The 21,668-nt window shown below is 54.4% G+C and overlaps 1 protein-coding gene across 2 annotated transcripts in view; it reads right to left on the reverse strand.

The window, feature by feature from the left end:
* Cdh4 (cadherin 4) overlaps positions 1-21,668 on the reverse strand; it is a 471,008-nt gene that overhangs the window by 23,497 nt on the left and 425,843 nt on the right. For both annotated transcript variants that reach the window (XM_038330671.1, XM_038330670.1), the window contains exons 7-8: positions 15,333-15,505; positions 38-175 (exon numbers count right to left, since the gene is read on the reverse strand). In XM_038330671.1, the coding sequence (XP_038186599.1) occupies positions 38-175; positions 15,333-15,505 (311 nt within the window). The remainder of the gene's footprint in view (positions 1-37; positions 176-15,332; positions 15,506-21,668) is intronic.

The raw sequence follows: 21,668 nt of genomic DNA on the forward strand, positions 1-21,668 counted from the left end.
GGGGCTGGGCCTCTCTGTGAGGATGTGCGGTACTTACTGTGCTCGTGGTGAATTCCGGAGGGTTGTCATTTACGTCTGTCACTGTGATGATGGCAGTGGCTGTGTTCGAGAGACCATAGTTAAGGTTTCCTTCCATGTCAGTGGCCTGGACGATGACCGTGTACTGCTGGACTTTCTGCAGGGGAAATACAACGGGTCAGTTTGGGTTTGGTAGATGGGGAATGGAGGCTTCTTCAGTGGGGTCACCCTTGGCACGGGCTGCCTGGGACTTCCTGGGGCAGTGGAACTGCTGTTGCCTTGTGGTAGGCGGCTGTGGCAGAAGGAGGGCAACCGTATTTGTATCTCAGCGGGCACAGTCACTTCCGGTGTTGAGGCAGACGGGGCAGGTCAGGGTTCAGAGGAACCTGCACCGTCTTCAGAGTAGACAGTCTGCAGATGTAAGGCCGGGCTAAGGGATGTCGCTGTTGGAGCAAAGCTGAACAGAAGGCTAGGGCTGGATGGGGAAGGAATGCCAGGTTAGCACATGGCAGGACACAGCAGTGTGGGTCACCAGTTCCACATGGAAGAGAGGGGAGCAGCTGGATGCAGGTGTGCTCTGAAAGGCGAGCAAAGGACAATGGTGTGCTGTGTCAGGCACTGAGGGAGTCACATGACCTTCCCCTGTTCACTGCCTGCACTGAGAGGTAGAGGCACTGACCACTCTGCTGACCAGAGGGTATCATGCTGTGGGAATGGCAGCCTTTGACTAGTCCAGGGAGAGGGGTAGCTCTGTGAGGACCCTGTCACCTCTCACTGCACCACTGGGGGACAGGGTAGAATGCCCTCAAAATGGGTTCAATCTCCAGTTCTGCTCTCCTAAAAGGTTAGAAAAGGGCGGGTCCCACCTTGTGACACAGAGAAGTGTATGAGTTCTATACATTAGCTCCACGGAAGTTATAGGCAGCAGACAGGTCACAGAATTCCTCTGTTCATCCACCATCCCTCCATCAACCCATTCATCCTCCACCATCCCTCCAACTATCTACCCATCCCTTTACCCATTCCTCCAACTATCCACTCATCCTATACCCATTCTTCCCTTCTCTCCATCTGTTCTTCCTTTCCTCCCCTCTCACTCCTTCCATCTATATCCCTTCCCTTTCCTCTCTTTGTCCCAGACACAGCCAACCCTCTGGAGAGGGATAAAGAAATGGGCCAAGCTCAGCATTGCTGCCTACATGTGGTATTGGATAAGGATAAACAGAAACATAGAGGCATATGCTTATTATGCATGAACATGTGTTTGCATGTGTATGCGTGCACATCAATGCCTACAGACATGTAGGAATATGTGTAACCTGTATTATATGCATGTAATGTATACACGTGTATGCGTATATTCATGTGTATACACACCTGTAGGTCTCTGTGCATATGTGTATAGTGTGCATGTGTGTGTACACCAGCCTGCCACTAGAGGGGGAGCTGGACTTGCTTGTGGACTGCAGGACCCTGGGAGGGAAGCTGGTCCTGCAAGATGGGAGAAATACTGGAGGGAGTCAGAAGAAGCAGGCCAGCCGGGCTCTAGAGTCTTCTGCCTGCCTCTGAGTCCACGTGGGTCTCAGTTTGGTAGTCTCTGCCCCTGTATTATCTCTCCATGGAGCTAGAAGGAGGTGCTGGGTACAGTGGGTATGCTGTGTTTACAGTCACCCCTACTGGCCAATTGCTTTCCTGTAGCACTCCCTCCCCAGTTCCCACTGGGTACAGAGAACAGGGCAGGTGCTTCTGGAGTTGTGTCAGCAATGCAGCTGCAGTGAATTCATTAAAAAGGCGATTTAACCGTTTTCAAGTTTGAGAGCAGGAAGACAACTAGAAATCAGCCATCCCCAGGGCTTTCACTCACCTCCCTGCAGCCTGGCATGCAAACTCTGCAGAACATCCATCAATAATGCATCGGTCGGCCTGCCCTAGAAAGCACCAAAGCTTCCCCAGCGCATCCGCGTATGCAGCTTCCCCAACATACCTGCTGTTGTCCACCTAGCTGTGTTCTGTAGGTCTGCTGAGCCCACACCTGGGAGCTCCCACCTTCCCATCAGCGCTGTCCCAGTGAGTGTTGAGACCGTCTTACCCACAAGGCTGTAAGCATGCCCCCTACTTATTCTGGGCTCTCTGAGGTGGTCAGTATGGGGGGTGGGATGAATTGAAACCCAGAGCCCAAACACAGAACTCCCAAATCCCTTCATTCTCCATTGGAGGCCAAAGCCATCACTGGCCACTTTGCTCTGGCCAGGGCTGTTCTGTGCCAGCCTCATGTGGTTTCCAGTGGCCACCCCACCCTTGGGCTTTCCCACTGGTCACTGCTGGAACTTTTACCTCCTCAGCCACTGAGAAGTGGGACATCTGAGGCCGTCCTCTCGTTGCTCAGCATCTAAAGACTGCTCCGTGCTCAAGAGTATATGAAGGGGCAGCATGCAGGTGAGGCAGAGGGGCAAGCACCATGGGAACAATGAAAAGCTGGACCTCAGGTTGGCAGGCAACCAGGAAACCCCACTCCTGGATGTGGATCTAAAGGCTGAAAACAGGTTTTCACACAAACAGTGTACACCAGTTTGCACACAGCACCATCCACACAAATGGTGTACACCAGTGTGCATGTGGCACCATCCACACAAATGGTGTACACCAGTGTGCACACGGCTCTATCCACACAAATGGTGTACACCACTGTGCACACAACTCCACACAAATTGTGTACACCAGTGTGCCCACAGCACTATCCACACAAATGGTGTACACCAGTGTGCACATGACTCCATCCACACAAATGGTATACACCAGTGTGCACACAGCACCAACCACACAAATGGTGTACACCAGTGTGCACACGACTCCATCCACACAAATTGTGTACACCAGTGTGCACATGGCACCATCCACACAGATGGTGTACGCCAGTGTGCACACGGCACCATCCACACAGATCAGGTGTACACCAGTGTGCACGTGGCACCATCCACACAGATGGTGTACGCCAGTGTGCCCATGGCACCATCCACACAGATGGTGTGCACCAGTGTGCATACGGCTCCATCCACACAAATGGTGTATGCCAGTGTGCACACAGCACCAACCACAAAGGCCAACCAGCCCACGACAGGTACTTGAAATGTGGTGTGTCCACATGATGGAATATTACTCAGCCATAAAAAAGTAAAGCATTTTGACACCTGCCACACCCAGGGAACCCAAAGCCATTGTGCCATGTGAAAACAGGCAGGCCCACAGCCACAAGAAGGGGTCCACTCTGGCAAGTCCACAGACGGCAGGAGCTGCCTGTTGGGGCAGGAGAAAAGGATAAGTGGGGGTGATACCACCACCATAGGGCTTCTTTTGGGGTGATGTGAGGGCCCCAGAGCTAGGCAGGAGTGATGGTTGTGCAGCCCCGTGCACCAAGAGGGTGAATTCCACAGCATGTAAATTACAGTTCAAGGTATTGGCACTAGACTGCACATGTGTCCTCAAGACAGTGGGGTGCACACAGCTCTGCTGCTGCCTGTGGGGGAAGGGGCTGGGGAGCCAAGGCAGGCGGGACACGCGGAGGGCTACACCACCCTGCTCTCCTCAGCCACCCTGTCTCTTAGGACCCCGAGGGGACTCTGTTTGCGCTCCTCCAAGGTTGCTGGGGGGCATGTCGTTGGAGATCCCAGGCTCCCATAGAGCCTCAGGGTGACCCCTCCAGCAGGCTAAATCCTATCATGGAGCGGTCCTGCCCCCCTGCAGGTTGCCCAACCTATTCTGCTTCATTCCAGAGCCAGGAGGAGGTATTTTCTGTGTGCAGGACTGCCGGGCTCACACCAGGCTCCAGTGGCCCTGGGCCTCAACACTGGTCTCTTTTGCCATGTCCTAGTTACTGAGGTTTTCTTGTCTAGGGGTGGAGTGGGGAAACTCTGTGCACATCTCACAGGGTGTTCGGGTTGACTCTTGGTGACGACTCAGCACTAAGAAGCTGTCTAAGTTCAGAGCCAAGGTCACTAGCAGAGTTCCCAGTAAGGGTGGCCCCAGCTCCCCCACCTCAGCACGGCCCGAGTCCTGGGCAGACCTCCACTGACCGCTGTAGTCCCTGAGATCTGGGCTTCCCTAGCCCCTCACTCTAGGATGTGAGTAGAGATGGCTCAGTGTTAAGAGCATGTACGGCTCCTTGCAGAGTACCTGAGTTTCATTCCTAGAACCCATATCAGGTGTCTCTCTCACTCCAGCTCCAGGGGACTGAACTCCTCTGACCTCCGCAGGTGGCCCTGCACTCACTTGTGCATACACACACACACACACACACACCATGTAATTGGTACTTCTACTACTATTAAATCTTTAAAACAACCCCCTCCCCAGTCCCGCCCGAAGCGTCTAGCTGCTCAGTCAAGGATGTATTTTTTTGTTTCTTGCCCAGACTCCAGCATTGCCTGCTGCAGCCCTCCCTTGGTGGTGATTCTCTACTCTTCCCCCAGGGGGTGCTACAGAGCCACTCAGGAGCTCCAACCTGCCAAGGGGGCTCTTTCCTTCCAGCCAGCAGCTCTTTCTGCTGCATCAACAGCAGAGAAAAACGCAACTCTTCTCAGCGGGGTGTGCACAGCACCCCCCAACTGCTGCGGGGTAGGGGGAGCCAACAAGCTAGTGGGCCTCAGGCTGAAACAGGATGGATGGAGTCAGATGCTCTGCTCTCACTGGCCACTCTGTCCCTCTTCCTATCTACCTATCTTCTCCACTGGGCACCACCCACAGCAATTTCAGTCTTCTGGACTCTGTAAGCAATGAGGCGGGGTGGCAGGAGTGTCCCTGCTTCAAGCCCAGAGGGCTGAGGAATCCGGGTGCCTTCGCAGCCATTTCTGGCAACCTCCTCCAGCTCTCAGGCGCCTCCTCCAGGCTGCTGACTGAAATTGCAGGCTGAGCACGGCACTCCTTCACTTTCCCTTCTTCCTCCTCCCTGAGGCTGTGGATTACCCAACCTTGGGAGTCCTGTCTTTCCAAGGTTGACTCTAGGTCAGCTCTTCCCAAATGAGGACATTTGTGGCCAGGCCACACTCTGTTGCTGAATGTCCCATACTCTGTGTGGGTGCTGGGCAGTATCATAGACTCTGCCCATGGGGTGTTAGGAATCCATCACAGATATCAGCAGTGTAGTAATATCCCGAGGGGACATTGTTTGAGAAGCAGGGCTCTAGGAAGGAGGCAGGCGGTAAATAAGGGAAAACAATCCCTTCAGATAATAGCAAGGGCTGTGCAAGCATGGACAGAGGAGAGGAGGCATGGGGAGCTAATTGAATTAACCTCCTCCGGTTAATATGCTTGGGGGAGACTGTTGCCAACAGAGGGAATGGTTTCTGCTAAGGCACTAGGGGAGGTGGTGTGTGTGTGTGTGTGTGTGTGTGTGTGGTGTGCACAGATGGAGATGGGAGCGGGTTCGACTCAACTGGGCTCAGAGACCAACTGAGCGGGTGTCACTTGTCTGTGTGGCTTTGATCCAGTGTGTGATCTAGGGTGAGACCTGGAAAAGTAAAGAACCACCCATAGGGTGAGCTATCTGAGCAGGTGGGATCGTGGGACCAGGGAGTTTGCTGCCTGGGCACGCACCACTGAAGGGACACCTTCTGCTCTGCCCCAGTCTGAAGACCATGGCATTCTGATACTCCCCTTTTCATATTGAGGATGGTAGCTGGGAGCACCCCAGAAAGCCAGCAGCAGTATACATATGAGCTAGCCTGGGGCTGGTGTCCAGGAGCTACAGACACTTCTGGCCTCCCAGTCCCTCCGGAGAAGCATGCCCTGAGATGAGAGCCTCCACTGTGAAAGGGATTCAGAGGATTTGTGTACAAAACCTTTTACTTAAACACTGGCAAAGTTCAAAGATAACAAATAGATCCAGCGTCCATCTGTGGCCGTGTCTGTCTCTGGTTGCCTGAGACCTCACGTTGGATCAATGGGTGCTGTGAAGCCTCAGCGTGGAAGGAGGAGGCCCTGCTGCAACAGGGATGTGGGCGGCCTGGTGCAGGTATGGCTACTCTGCACCTAGATCTGGTGACGGCCACAGGGGAGAGTCAAGGAAAGGTCTCAGTGTCTGGAATGGTGGAGAAGCAGTGTGGATGGGTGCAGGGGGAGAATGCGGCTATGTGCCACTGCAACTCACTGTCAAAGCAGGCACAGGCTGGGCTTGGCACGTGGGCTGTGGCTGGGTGATCGTGGGCTGTGGCTGGTTGACAGGGGCTGTGGCTGGGTGATCGTGGGCTAAGCTAAGCTCTGTCCTGCCTCTTGTCTTTGGGAGTCCAGGAAGACCCTGAGCTCAGGACTGAGACCAACCTGTCTGGATCTGTCACCATCCCTTCACTGTAGGAGTTAATAAAGGTTACACCATGGGCCTTCCTACTTCTTCTGTGGGCCTCCATGGTGATCTCTCCAACCTCATGACCTTGCCCTCTGGTGGCCCTTGAAAGAAGAGGTCAGAGGAGAGGAAAATAGGCAAGAACAGAAAACACGGGGCTCTCTGAGCAAGCAAGGTGGGTGTGGGAGATCACAGGGAGTCGGGGAGCCAGCCCAGCTCCTGCCTCAAGAAAGGGCCCTGCTTTGTTATTCTAGTGGTCTATCCTGCCTTCCTCCAGGACCCCTTGTTGAAACCTGCTCCAGACACTCCAGGGTTCCTTGTCAGCCTGGTCTGAATAATGTGACCCCTCAGCAGGTCAAGAGCAGGACCAGTGCAGTCTCCTTGGTGTTCAGGCCTCTTCTGCACTGCAGACCCCTCCAGGCTCTAAGGGTAGGGGTGTGGCTGCAGGCCCCTCCAGGCTCTAAGGGTAGGGGTATGGCTGCAGGCCCCTCCAGGCTCTCAGGGAAGGGGTGTGGCTGCAGGCCCCTCCAGGCTCAGGGTAGGGGTGAGGCTGCAGGCCCCTCCAGGCTCTCAGGGTAGGGGTGTGGCTGCAGGCCCTCCAGGCTCTCAGGGTAGGGGTGTGGCTGCAGGCCCCTCCAGGCTCTAAGGATGGCCAGGCTCTAAGGGTAGGGGTGTGGCTGCAGGCCCCTCCAGGCTCTAAGGGTAGGGGTATGGCTGCAGGCCCCTCCAGGCTCTCAGGGAAGGGGTGTGGCTGCAGGCCCCTCCAGGCTCAGGGTAGGGGTGAGGCTGCAGGCCCCTCCAGGCTCTCAGGGTAGGGGTGTGGCTGCAGGTCCCTCCAGGCTCTAAGGGTAGGGGTGTGGCTGCAGGCCCCTCCAGGCTCTAAGGATGGCCAGGCTCTCAGGGTGGCCAGGCTCTCAGGGTAGGGGTGTGGCTGCAGGTCCCTCCAGGCTCTAAGGGTAGGGGTGTGGCTGCAGGCCCCTCCAGGCTCTAAGGATGGCCAGGCTCTCAGGGTGGCCAGGCTCTCAGGGTAGGGGTGTGGCTGCAGGCCCCTCCAGGCTCTAAGGATGGCCAGGCTCTCAGGGTGGCCAGGCTCTCAGGGTAGGGGTGTGGCTGCAGGCCCCTCCAGGCTCTCAGGGTAGGGGTGAGGCTGGACTTAAGAGCAATGGTAGGGACCACTACTAGAGCTGCTGGGTCCCCAGGTTTGGCTGGTGGCTTTGCGGGTGTCTGATGAATTTATCCAGCATGGAGTTGGGAAGACAACTGAGACAGTCTCTGTGGTTTTATTTCCATCTTTGGAAAGGGAAGGAGAGTGTCAAGCTTTATCTGGCCTTGTTTCTTCTGAGTTGCTGCCAAGTGGAAGTTGTAGGGAGACGATGTCTGGAAAGTTCTGGAAACACCGTGAAAGAGGGCACTTACTCCTCCCCCCACCCCCGCAGATGTCCTTGCCGGTGACATGTCACACGTTTCTGAATGTGTCCTGTACATCTTTGGACACGTCTGGACGTCAGTGGGTTTTCTGGACATGTCTGAATATTTGTGGGTATTTTTGGAAGTGCCTGGGTGTTTATGGGTCTGTTGGGGGTGGCGTCCTGCAGGCAGCCCTGCCCCTGAGCGTGCATCCATCACCATATACTGTAGCTCTGCCCCCCGCTGAGATGTCTTCCTGCAGAGCCAGTGATGAAAACTCCTGGTTTGGGGCACAGTTTTGTGGCGGAGCTCTGGTCCAGCACAGGCAAGGCCCTGGGGCCAGTTTCCAGTACTGCAAAAAGTCCACAAAGCAAGTAGCCTTTGTCTTTCCCTGAGACAACCAGAGAAAGGCTCTTCTGTCTCTACAACGCTCTGCAGAGCTTCCTCTCGGGCCCCACATGACAACTGACACCTTTACCGTGGACAATTTGTCCTCCCTCTCTCTAGTGCTGTCTGATGGCCTATGCAGCCACAGCAGAGGCAACACACACACACCCACACCACACACATCCACACACACTATACACCCCCCACCCCACACTACACACACACCCACACACACTATATACCCCACACTATACACATACCCCCACACCCACACCACACACACCCTCCACACCCCACACTACACACACCCCCACACACTATACACCCCCCCACACTACACACACACGTCATGGTTAGTAACTGCTCACAGACACCCCCCACTATACTCCCCCACACTATACACCCCTCCACATTATACATACCCCCCACCACACACACACACAGTATGTCATAGTTAGTAACTGCTTGAAGTATGACTCTCCATCTGTGTCCTTCATGTCCGCAAGCTGGATTCTTAAGGAAAACCTCAGCCCTCTTTCCTGCAAGGCCAGCTCAGGTGGATCAATTGGGAAGAAAAAAAAGGCACAGAAAAGCTCCCAAACTGGCAGGCCAGATGCCAGAGAAAGGACCCTGAGAGATGGGGCTGCCACCTCTTGGCAGGGACTTGGTCTGTGGCAACAAGGGCTGTGGAGATAGTTTTGGGGAGTACTCACTACTGTGCTGCCTGCTTTCTGGCATGTAGCTGGAGTATTGTTTATGCCTGAACAGGCTAAGGCGGGGGAGGGGGGGCTTCAGTAAGAACAGACCAGAAACCCAGAGCGAGATAAGCCCACATCATGGCTTTCTGGGCAGCTTTTCTGGTAGATTAAGTGGCAGTGTTTTTAGTGTGGGACATGGTAATAACAAATGTCATCCCGCCTTCCTGTGCTGACTCCATAATATGATCTGGTCTCACTTTCCCTCCTTCTGTGTCCCTTCTCTTCCTCAGACTCTGACCTCTTTCTGCTTCCCTTCCAAACCCACTGCCCGGTAGCTGTCTTCCTTGTGTCTGCCTCAAATCTTCCTCTGCATGATCCGTACTGAACCCCAGTTTGTGGATCTATGTGCACACGAGTCCATACGGCCTTTCCAGGTCCTGATGTCACATCTGCAAAAATGTTTTTCCATAAGGGGTAATGAAGCTTCTGGCCTCCAGATACTGGGTGAAGATGCATTTTTGGGGCCACCATCCAGTCCAGCATGGATGCTAAGTGATTGTGACCAGGGCTCTGCTTAGCCTGTGGCTCCAGGGATCCTGGGCCTCAAGCTGATGTGGTCTCTCCTTCACTCCTGGCCCAGAGAGTTTCTGCTTCCTGCATCTTGGGTTGGCTCTTTTATTTGGTGATGTCAGGTCTGTCTGTCCCCATCTGTGCCAACCTGGTGGACTATGAGGGCAGCTGGACAACAGTTGGCTCATTGGCAATGGGGGTCCTAGGGAAGGAAGGACCTTGGTTGGAGTTGAAGTAGCCCATGAAGGCTGAGCCATGATCTTCAACATGGTTAGTGGACATGACAGGCTTTTGTGTTTGAGGAGGGGGGCCATGGCACTGTCATCCCGGAGAGGTACCCCTCTCTCTTTGGCACTGGTCCAGCCCAGTCTGGTGATTTAGCTCCCAGCTGCTGGGGACTCCCTCCAAGCTGACTTTCTACCCTTCCCTCCTCTCCACTGTGAGGGTGCTGAGAGCCAAGATGACACCCCGTCTGTGTGTGGCCTGGGTGCTGCTGAGACTTCTGTAGCCCTGGGAGCCTGCAGGCTCATGGGTTCTCTGGATCCTCTGGGTGGGTATAGCCCTGGGGACCTGCAGCTCAGTAGTATGTCCCATGGCTCAGCCTTCCCTGTCATTTAGGGACCTGGTCTCTAGCGCATTATTTGTCCCTTAGACCCTGGGCTGACCTTCCCCTTCTGACTCCTGGCCCCTGTCTTCTCCTAGGCATTGCTTTGTCTGCTCTGAGACCAGATAGCTGTGGGTTATGACTCTTCTGCCGCTCTTCAGAGCTTATGGTGCTTGGCAATGTGAGAACCTCAGACTGTAGGCATGCCAGTCGGCCTGTTCACAGGGAGGTGATGCCCTGGTGGCTCCAGCCTGTTATGATTGCCTGTACTCTGACCAGCAGCTGGCCTGTGCTCAGGTGGTATTTACACTGTCCGGCAGCTGGCCTGGGCTCAGGTGGTATTTACACTCACTGGCAGCTGGCCTGGGCTCAGGTGGTGGTCACACTCTGACCAACAGTTGGCCTGGGCTCAGGTGGGGACCTGTCACCAATCATCAGGCTGAAGAAGGTGTTTGCAGGGCATACTCAGGGGATGCTCACACTCACAAGAGGCCACAGGAAGGGACAGCTGCCTTTCCTTAGTGTGTTGGCTTTTGCACGTGGCAACAGAGGACAGAGTGAGTGGCCAAAGAGCTATGAATGGTGGCTCTGCAGCAGAGCCAACTGGGCCTGGGGGCGTCTTGTCTCTGGACCCTTAAGTTCCCTTCCCTGTCCATAACTCAGGAGCTTCATGATGTCATTTAAAACACCCGTCTGACCTCTGTGCTGTCTGTTGACACTGATGGGGACAGAGAAAAGGGAAGGGGTGCAGGGGAGTCTGTGAAGGCAGAGGATAGACCCTGGTGTGTAGGGAAAGCTGTAAGGGTCCTTTCACTATCATGGGCAGTGACACTCAGTGCCACAGTGGTTTCAAGGATCATTTGCAGGAACTCGGGACAGGCCAGCACCCGAGACTTGGGGAGGCCACAGCCTGCCTCACACCATGCCTCCTGCACCACACGTGGGATGCAGGCCTGCTATTTCCTTCTTTTCTATCAAAGAGAAGTAGCCTTTGTGATAAGAGAAATCAATCGATGTCACCGCAGAAAAAGCTCATTTCTGCATGGATCCGATTGCACAGCCTGGCTGGGACCCTGGGAGCTGTGCTCCATGCGGCCTGAGAGAATGAGGGGCCCGTGCCTGCATGCACCCCACTCTTGGGTCAGGAGGCATTTGGGCAGCTGACAGCCCCTGTGTGGGGTTTGCTCTGTACTCTGCCTCCCTTCACTTTTTCCTTCTGTTTTGGAGGGAACAGAGCGCTTTCCATCTGACACAAGTTTAAATAAGCATAGGAGGTGGCTGGTTTGGATTTCCTCGGGATCTTTTCCAACCCTGGGGCAATTAACCTGACCCACCGTGTTGAGGAGAAGTTTGTGACTGAGGAAAGTGACCAGCTGATGGTCACCATGTGGTGGGATCTGAACTGGATGGAGCCAGTGACAGGGAGGACAGCATGGAACGTGTGAACACAGTATGGCTAGATGCTAATCATGAAGCTAAGCAATCAAAACCCCCTGCCGCTTCCAAAGCCTGGCTCTCACCTTCAGAGCAGCCAGGAGTGGCGTTCAATCTTCTTATTAGGCCATAAATATTCTAATTAGGGAACGTGGGAAGATGAGCAGGATTAGCAGGTGGGGCAGGGACCCGAGAGCCACTTGAGCCCTTCTGAGTTTCTCCTGACATTTAATCATGCAGAAGCACTCACTTCATACAGCTCTCCTAATTAGATGCACGGCAATCATGCCTGTGGGTTTCCCACGTCATAAGGATAGCTCACTGCCTTGAGCAGGAAGTGGGTCCAGGAGGGACCTGTCCGTGGTACCCTCCCCTAAGCCTACCTGTTGCGTGGTGGTGGACAGGAGGTCCTTACAGGAGAGATGACAAGGATGATGGCGTGGTCCTTTAGATTTGGCAGTGTTCATGCCTAACTGGAGCGGGGGTAGTGGGCGTGGTGGAGAAATGGCCCTTATGGCCTGTCACATAGCCTGAAGCTTCTGTGGAGACAAATGGCTTCTTGGGCCAAGTAGTGCTTTGGCTCTGGCTGTGTCCTGTGCTAACTGTTGCCACTACCCGCTTCCCCAGTTCACAAATGCCTGGAGACAGTAACCAAATGTGTCGTGAAGTGTGTCTGTGTGAGGCTAGGGTACCATGGTGCCCTTCACTAGAAGCCGGCAGGTAACACCTCCAGCTAGGTCTCCTACAGGGCTCGGCCCTCAGAGCACAGGGCACACACCCGTGACAGAAAAGCATGTCTATCAGCGCTCCCTCCTTCCAGAGACTATGCTTACCGTCAGCCCTCACCCCAGAGGCTGAGAACCTGAGCAAGAACATTCTGGAGGCTTCTCACCCCCAGGGGAGGTCCCTTCCACTGGGAAGAAGGAACAAGGAGGGAAAACAGGGAGAAGAGGGATGAGGGAGGAGGAAGGAGGAGGACAGAGATGGAGAGGATGGAAAAAGGGAAGGGAAGAGTAGGAGGAAGGGGTTGAGCACCACTGAACCCCCCAGCAGCCATGGCTCATTAACACACCAGGGTCTTGCCAAGGGCTCAAAGCCTGCTTCCTCTTTCCCAGATACCATGTCCTTACCAGGTGGGAGGGGCTAAGTTATATCTCAGTGTCTCAGGCTAAACTCACAAGTCCCTTGATTGAGCCAAGCCTTTGAGTCCTCAGCCCGGTGAGGACTTGGTGCTGGGCGCACAGGGGCAGTTTCTCCAAGGGAAGAGACTGGGTTACGTGGCAATGGAATGGAAGAACTTTCTGTGGCTCAGAAGGTGCCCGGGACACTGGTTCTACCTCCAGTTCACAAGGCTATGGGAAGACTGGCACAGAAGCTGGTGTTCTGGACCTGGCCTGAGGGACACGTGTGGCCAGGGGGAAAGCCCAGGAGTCTGGGCACCTCTGACCCCAGCAGGCCTTGCTTTCACTGCAACTGGAGGCCTTCGTAGACATGGCTTTCTGTGGCTGGATCCTGGGGACCAGTCCCTGGGAGCTGGTAACACAGAAGGGAGTGTTGAGGGACCCTACCGTGTCTCTGAGCCCTCTCAGGCACTGCTCCCCAGGCACACACAGCTTACTGCTTCCTCCCCCCCCCCCCCGGAACAGCAATGGAGTCAGGGCCTGAGTGTTCATCATCTGAGCAGCAGTGCAGGACATAGATGCTGAGCGCTCACAATAGGGCACATGATGGGGTGCCATGTGTGGTCCTTTCCCCTCTGTAAAAGGTGCCAGTGCTCACAATGGGGCACATGATGGGGTGCCATGTGTGGTCCTCTCCCCTCTGTAGAAGGTACCAGCGCTCACAATGGGGCGCGCTGTGTGGTCTTCTCTCCTCTATAGAAGATGCTCAGTGCTCACAATGGGGCAGGCTGTGTCATCCTCTCCCTCTGTATTACAGTCTTTCCTTGGTGCCCTGTTGTCCTTTTTGTGACAGTGTCTACTGATGTGCCCACAGGGGCCGCCTCCTCTAGCCCCTATACCTGGATGGGTCTCCTCTGTGCCAACCCCGTTCCTCCTTATTGGGACCTTGTCATGGTCACACTTTCTGCGCTCTCTGAACATAAGGAAGGCCAGATCCTCCTAGCTAAAGACAGCCTGCTAAATGCAATCATTTCTGTTTGGAATTTAATCTAGTGCTTATCCCCGGCTCTCACACCCCGAAGCCAGTTGCGTCCTTTTGAGGGCAGCCCCCTAGTTCACCCCTACTCAGTTGCTCTCTGTTTGCTGTTTCCTCTCCATCAGCTTGGTTCTGTTTTCTTGAGAATGAGATGGGAATGGTGGAGAGAAGAGAAGTTTGCTGGAGCTGAACATTAGCAATTGAAGTCATCGAGGAAGGAAGCTGGTTGCCAGTGTCCCCGATCAGCCCCAGGGGAGGAGGAAAATACAGAGGCTGAGGTTTGCTCCATCGTGCCCGTCCATGCTGGGCTCAGCTTGTCCTTGGAGAAGTACTGGGTCAGCTTGGATGTCTAAGGGAAGCTCAGCTGTGTACCCCAACAGCCAGCCCCCGCTGCATATGGCATGAGGACACCTGATATTTCTGTCTTCATCAAACTCACACACACACACACACACACACCTCTGATCCTTAGAGCCCAAAGGCCAGCATTGTCATACCTTCACAGAAGAAGGTCCTGTATTGGCCCTCTTACATGCTCGTGGTCACACAGCCAGTAAAGGCCACACCTCAGCCAGGTCCAACCCGTACTGTCTCCGAGGCCATTACCCCTTCCTTCCACGTCACACAGCTACAAAAGGTCACTGTCCAAGTACCACCCTGTGCACTGCCTCTTACAACTTAGATGGCTGGGATAGTTTGAGTTTTCCAGAGACCTCTGAGCTTTAGAGTCAAGATGGGAATTGAAGGCCTCAGGTGCCCCTTAGCCCTCAGACCTGCCAGACCCCTTAGATGTGAGAACTCCTAGGGAGGAGACCCACCACTTCCTTGCCAGTTTGTTCCCATGGCATGTCACCACGAGCCGCTAGTTATAGCTGAGCAGCCCAGGCTCGTGGTGAAGTCCCTGCAGGCCCAGAGACTAAGGTTGAGGCTGTGGAGCTTTTGGAAACTTGAGACAAGGACAGCCAGGCCACCAAGACAGTACAGCTAGGAAGCTGCAGCCACACTTCCACAAAGGAGCCCGGTGGTTGTGGGTGCCTTTGTGCTCAGTGGGGCTCCCTCCTGGCCCCCAGTGAGTATTTCACATCTGTAGTGTGGCTAGCCTCTGTGGTCACAGGGTACACAGAAATCCATGTGTGATGAGGGCAGACAACATCGTCCTGACTGCGGGTTGAGGACTGTCAGAGGCTGGCTATAGATTTTCCAGGACCCTGAAAGTGGGCCAGACAGGGACAGGCGGTCACTTCTACTATTTCTGGTGGGCTTCAGCTGGGCTACCTTCTCTTACACACATCCCAGGGCATAGAACCCTGTCCAGGCAAGTGACCATCTGTTTGATGATCCAGGCAGTGCATGGTGTCCAGGAACACCCTCTTGTGCCTATTATGTCTCGGGGGACACACAGTTACTCACTTGTGGTTGAGCATGTCTAGATAGCTCAGGGAGGCAGGCTTACAGGCACCCTAGATCTGGAGTACAATGCTGGCAGGATCCTGGCTTTTCTGAGTCCCCGAGGTGTTGCTGCACCACTTGTCCTGCTCCGGGGGATTTCACGGGGTGTCAGCTGGCCACTTGCCCAAAGCAGCAGGGTGAGCGCTGCGTTGGGTCTGTCTCCCTGCAGCATAGGCAGGAGCCAATGCTGAACACCACCCGGATCCCTGACTGCCTAACTGTACATTTGGATGATAGCGGTTGCTGCTCCCATGAGGCCCACGGCCCATCTCACCTCCCGGTCCAGGCCTGCTGCCACTGTCACGATGTCCCCAGTTTCACTGTTGATGGTGAACATGTTCTGGGAGGGGCTCTGGGGTGTCTGGGTGACAATCCGGTACCGCACCATGCCGTTGGCCGTAGTGCTGTCGTCTGCGTCGTTGGCTGTCACGGTCATCACGTATGTGCCTGGAACAGACATCAGGTCAGATGGAGACACCCAGGGCAGACATCTCCAGTTGATCCCAGGGCTCTCGATGCAGCAGCAGGAGCCTGCAGCATCTTTTACCATGCTGTGCCCTAGCTGCTGCCATGTGTCTGAGGTACCTCAACAGCAAACCACCTCACCTGCCTACTGCACCTGAGAGAGTCCTCCTAAGCTATCCATTTCCTTGACTTTGTTCTGAAAATTTTCCTGTTCTGCAGAGGGCAGAGTAGACCTGGACGAAGAAATGCTTTCTCACTTCTGGGCGAACTGGCAGCAGACTAGACCCGAGTCAGGACTGCCAATGCCCTGAGCCACAGGACCTGAGGTTGGTGACGAGTAAGTCCCAATGCAAGGCTGCTCACTGGGTACCAACTGATCCTGCGTGAAGCCTTGCTGCTGAGGTATAAATGGAGGGACTCCGTAAAGATGCCATTATTGAAATATGGACCACACATATAAACTTTGCCCTTGAAGAAAACAAGACCAAGGTTTTGACAGCTTCATGAAACTGAAAATAACATCTCTACTACCTAATTGCAGAAGGCCATCCTCACCCCAGAAGGAAAGCCACCTGTCACTCTGTCCTTTCTCCCAGCCTCCCCAGACTCCTGTCTGCTTTCTGTTCTCCGGATTTGCCTATTCCAGGCACTTCACGTAAATGATGTTCCATCTGTGGCCTTTTGTGTCTGACTTCCTTCCCTGAGCCTAGAGGCTTTGAACCTCCCTCCTTTTTATGACCCAATACTACTCCACCGTGTGATTGAGAAGAACCAATCTACACTATAACTGAACACTTTTGGCATGCCATGTGCTTAGTTTTATGGAGAGGTAAGCCAGAAAAACGTTATCCCCGCCTCTTCATGATTACTGAGAAACACAACACAACAGGCAGAGACTGAGCTGAAAACTGATCGTGCTCCCTAGAGGAGAAGGGAGGCCATAGTCAAGGGACACATGGATTAACAGAGCAAGAAGGTGGACTTGGCCATGACCAGTGGCATACTCCTGTGAGCTCAGCATCCAGGAGGCTGAAGCTGGAGGACTGCCACAGATTGGCCGAGTCCTAGGCCAACCTGGGCTGCACTGTAAGACTGTCACACAAAACAAAGTGGCAAAAATGTGGCCTGCAGGGGAGGAGGGTAAGGCCTCGCTAGAGAGAAGGAATTGGGACAGGAGAGGATGACGACCCAGGCCCGAGAAGCAGAGACACCGGGGAAGAGTTCTGCCTGTGGGAGGAACAGAGCCGGGTAGCCCATGGGATGGGCTGGGTCAGCAATGACCTCAGAATAGACAGCTGGAAAACATCCTCAAGTTGTGAAGCCTATGTCCAGGAGGGCAGGGAAGCCGTTTATTTAATAAGTTCATGACACAGTGCTGTTTCCCTAAAGCCTGTGCCTGTGAGGAATAAAGGTCTGGAGATGCCAGGGGAGGGCTCTTAGGACACTCGCAAGTTCCATGGCACATGGTGAAATGGAAGACATTTCTACACTGGGTCCACTGAAGCCAACTCTGGGCTTTGAAGCAACAACTTGAAACATAGAGGAGAGAGAACGGGACCCGTGACCACAGACATAGAGGAGAGAGAACGGGACCCGTGACCACAGACATAGAGGAGAGAGATCGGGACCCGTGACCACAGACATAGAGGAGAGAGAATGGTGCCCATGACCACACAACCTGTAACAGCTGCGGAAGGAGTGTGGCATGCTAGGTAAGATCTGGAGATTTTCTTTAGTCCCCTCTAAGAGCGAGGGAATGTCACTTGGGCATTAAAAGATAAAATGTGTGTGTGAGGGGTGGGGAGAAGGAGGGGAAGGGAGAGGTGGGGAGGGAGAGAGTTTCAGGGGAAGTGGGGAGGGGGGAAGAGGCCTGCAGAGCGGGGCGTGGGCACTGAAATTACTGAGGAAGACAGGTTTCTAGAGCCTAAATCACATCTGGAAATCGCGAGGCCTGGTTGTGTTCACGGCTAGCCCTTAGGGTGAGGTGAGAATGCTCCAGGCTTGAACACTTTGAGCCAAAAGGAAGAAGCAGGTCCATGGGTTGCCATGGAAACGACCCAGGAACATTCCCAGCCCTGGAGCAGAGCAAGGACTCAGCAGTTTTAGGTTTTCTTTCTGAAAGATGCAGAGGGAGGAGGAGGAGAAGGGGAGAGGAAGAGGAGGAGGGGGGAAGAGGAAGAGGAGGAGGAGGAGGGTCCCTCTTTTGAAGCCTGGAAAGCAGCCCTGGCTGGGGAACTAGCCCCTGTTGTGTTGCCAAGGGTCTTCCTAGACCCCAGCGGCCCCTGTATGGTCCTCTCAGCAGGACCCTGACGGTGTCTCACAGTCTGAGGGGCAGGCTCTTGGGCAGCCTCTGCCTGTATTCTCTTCCTGCAAGTCTCAGCCTACTCCGCATGCTTGCGAGGTGGCTGCCCTCTATAACTCCCTTCTTGTCTCTCTCCTTCCTCCCAGTGTGCCACCACAGAAGAGCTTCCTCTCACAGAGATGAAGGCCACACCTCACCCTCCTCCAGCACCTGCACCTCCTTGTTCTCCCAATCACGTGAACCCACGGCCACGAGTCTTCCTGTGATTTATGGGTCTCTGTCCTGGCCCTTTTGTTCCCCCCTGAGACCTGGGACTTCCTGGAGGTTTCCTCTCTCTCTCTCTCTGACCCACATCCACTCTTTTCTGAGTTCTGCACAGGCTCAGAACTCTGTGCCCGGTGGCTTCTCCTCTGCCTCAGTCTATGGTATTTAATGCCACTTCTTATTCCTGGGCCCTGCCTCTGCCTCCCACAGCTATGTGTAGAGCCCTGCACAACTGTCCTGCATTCCTCACTGTATCCAGGGGTGGCCATGAGCTCAGGTCACACCCATGCACCCAAACCCCAAGGAGGAAGGTGCAAAGGACTGAAAGCAGTCACTGCAGGGTGCATGGGAAGTCAGATGGATGGATAGGGAGAGGGCCAAGAAGTGGAGAGCTAGAGAGGGTGTCCACCTCTCCAGTACCCACTGGGGACTGCGGAAGGTGTGTCCACGGAGGCCAGGATGGAGCCCAAGGGCCATGCAGAAAAGCCACACACAGTCAGCCAAGAGGTGGCAGAGAAGGAGACTTCAGCAGAGAGGGCCAGGACACAGGCTGGACCAAGGCTGTGGGAGCAGGAGGGAGACTTCCTCTCATCACAGGGAGGGCTGGGTCTGCGCTGCCTCATGGCCGTGCTGTGAGCATAGCTAATGCCAGAGACCCAGGCCTGATGCTAACAGACGCGGGTGGAGAAGCAGACTCAACAGCCCTTCCCTCAGGGCTTCGCAAACACGTTCATTTGTAAACCTACCACCATAGAAGCAGCTAGTATCCTTAGTCTCACAGCACTGAGAAAGGTCTAGAAGGCCTGGAGCAGTGGCTGGCTGCATCAGCATCTCAAAGATGGCGTCTCTCCAGGCATCCATAAGACGTCTTTGCCACCAGAGGGCTTGGGATGTAGAGTTGGGGTGACAGCCGTTGCTGGCTATGTAGCCCAGAAAGGAGCTCACTGCTGGCTTGCCTGTGGCTGTCTCATGTCTCCAGAGTGACTGAGTCCACACTACAGTCTCCTGGATCTTGGGGCTAGAGTAGGAATGTCACGATGACCCTTCGCGGCACCGCGTGTTCTTGCTTCCCCAGAGAAGTGTGTTGAATTCTGCACAGCTGAGTTACAGAGCATTCAGCCGGCTGGATTTATTGGTCTCAGCAGGGAAGTGGGTGAATTTATTGCTATGCAGGACCCTTGAATCCCACAGACAGATGCCCGGCCTTGGCGTGTGCTGGGAGGCCACGTCCTGAGTTATGGCTGCTGCCAGTGGCCTGGGGAGGACCATAGGTAGGACACATTTTTCTCCAGACTCTTGACTTTTGCTTGCATTTATTTGCAGGCTGATTGCTGAGTACGGTGCCTGGATCCTACTCAGCTGGGGTGTGAGAGTCGTCCGGAGAGAGTGCTGAGGGAGGACGCAGAGAATGTTCCACATTCATCTGTAGTCTCTGCAATATTTGCTAAGGGCCCGGCTTTGTCCCCTCTGTCCTGGGGCTAGGACTAGTGGTCAGCCAGTGTCATCAATAGGGCTCTGGATTCCTGGTGCTGGCTTGTCCTGTAATTACTTTATTTAGAGTGTCTTCAAGAAGTCACATGATTTGTCGTTGAGTGGTGGTGGCACACACTTTTAATTCTAGTAGTCAGGAGGCAGAGACAGGCTGATCTCTGAGTTCGAGGCCAGCCTGGTCTACAGAGTGAGTTCCAGGATAGGCTCCAAAAAGCTACAAAGAAACCCTGCCTTGAAAAAAACCCAAAAAACAAAAAGTGTTTTGTCTAGGGACATGAAAGCCACAAGGATAGGTAGGACCTGGAGGGCTGAGGAGTCCAGCTGACCAGCCACATGCACAGGACAGCACACCTAACCCTGTTGGGGCTGACCAGCCACACCCACAGGAGAGCACACTACCCTGCTGGGGACTTTTCCTACCCTCCAGGTTTGGTGGGTAGGCTAGGGAACTCTGAGCTTGCCATCCATGTCCTGGGAACTTCTCAGACAGTGCCTAGCAATGCACGGATGGAGGTCCATTACTTGGAAGGTTCCAGAGGAGGAGGGGGAAGCACTGGATTTCCATTGGGTGATCTTGGGATCACTGTAGCAAAGTGTCCCTGAGGGTGTCCCACAAGCGTTTACTCCCAGAGGGCAGGCCACTCTCTGTTCTGAGACCTCAGAAGCTTTCCACTTGCTGGAGGTGTTTGCCAGGCCCAGGAGTCCTTGGCTCATGGCCCCACTCCTTCAAACTCTACCTCTGTCCTCACGGGGCGTCCTGTGTCTCTTTCCTTTTCCTGTCTTGGATTTGCCGTGACTAGCAACGTTTGCAGAGTGGACCGCTTTTCCTTGTAGTAGGCCATGCTCTGAGGTTCTGTGGGGACCGGAGTCTGTGGGTCCAACCTTGTACCCATTCTTTATAGGGAGTGCATGGAAGATGGGACAGGCTTGACACCAACTGCAGGGCCAAATCACAGGAGGCTGTGACCACTGTGTGACGTGTGACTTCAGAGGTCAGGCTGAGCTTGGAGCTCAGATGGATCATCCTCAGCCCCAGATCTGAACCTGCTGTGCCCTGCCTCAACTTGTGGCCGTGTTCTGTCTTTGGTGCCTCATGTCTTGGTCTGCAGAAGACTGAGCTGGGTTCTGAGTTCAGCGCCATTCCAAGGGATACTGCAGGGCTTCGAGGCTGTGCCTCCATCTTGTGCTGTGAGTAGGTGAGACGGTGCCCAATGTCCCCTGCTGATCCTTCCTTCTCCCACTGGGTGAAGCCTGAGGCCACACTGATGACTGTGAACTCCCTGCCACTTGCCTCTCAGCGTTCGCCCCACTGCAAAGCCAGACCACAGCAGAACAGCTGGGCTGTGCGCCCCCATGGACCGTGTGGGGAGCACCCACCTGAGCCACATCTGTGCAGACCTGGGTGCAAGGGAGAGGATGGAGAGCTTTTCCAGAGCTTTCTCTGGAGGCCTCTGCAGCCCCCCTCTCGGAGAAAGACATGGAGCTTTCCCGTGAGCAGAGCCAGGCAAGTCGAACCACCCATTTCCCCTCTGGGCTAGGGGTGGCCTGCTTCTCACCTGGGGGTGACAACATCTCTCCTCTAAACTGGCAGGCAGTGGGAGAGCCCTGAGGACTTCCAGCTCCGCTCCTCCTTGGAACCCATGTACTACGCTGCCACACGCCTTAAAGGATTAATTTCACAAGCCTTAAATTGCAGTTTAATTTGAAAACTAATTCAGCCCCATAATTGGCTTTCTGCTCAAATCACTGAGGCTAAAGATTTAAATTCTTAATATTCAGATGACTTTCAAGTATCTGGTGCCATCTGTGCATCAGGCCGTGGCATTAATCTAGGGGGACTTCCACCGGCACAGAAATGAAATAAATAAATACGGGGGCTTGCTAATAGGATAATCTATTCAAGCCCGAGTCCCGCCTTGTACGGACGAGGGTTTCGCTCACCGCACTCCCAACTTGTAGATTCTAGTGCTGTTTAATATTTTTTTAAGTGACATCAATTTCAGGATTTATAGTGCAGGTCTCCACACTGATACAAGGGGCCAGGGTGTGCAGTGAGTCAAAACAGCTGACCAAGAGGTCAAGAGGCAT

Source organism: Arvicola amphibius, chromosome 5, assembly GCF_903992535.2.
Source record: "Arvicola amphibius chromosome 5, mArvAmp1.2, whole genome shotgun sequence".
NCBI lineage: Eukaryota > Metazoa > Chordata > Mammalia > Rodentia > Cricetidae > Arvicola > Arvicola amphibius.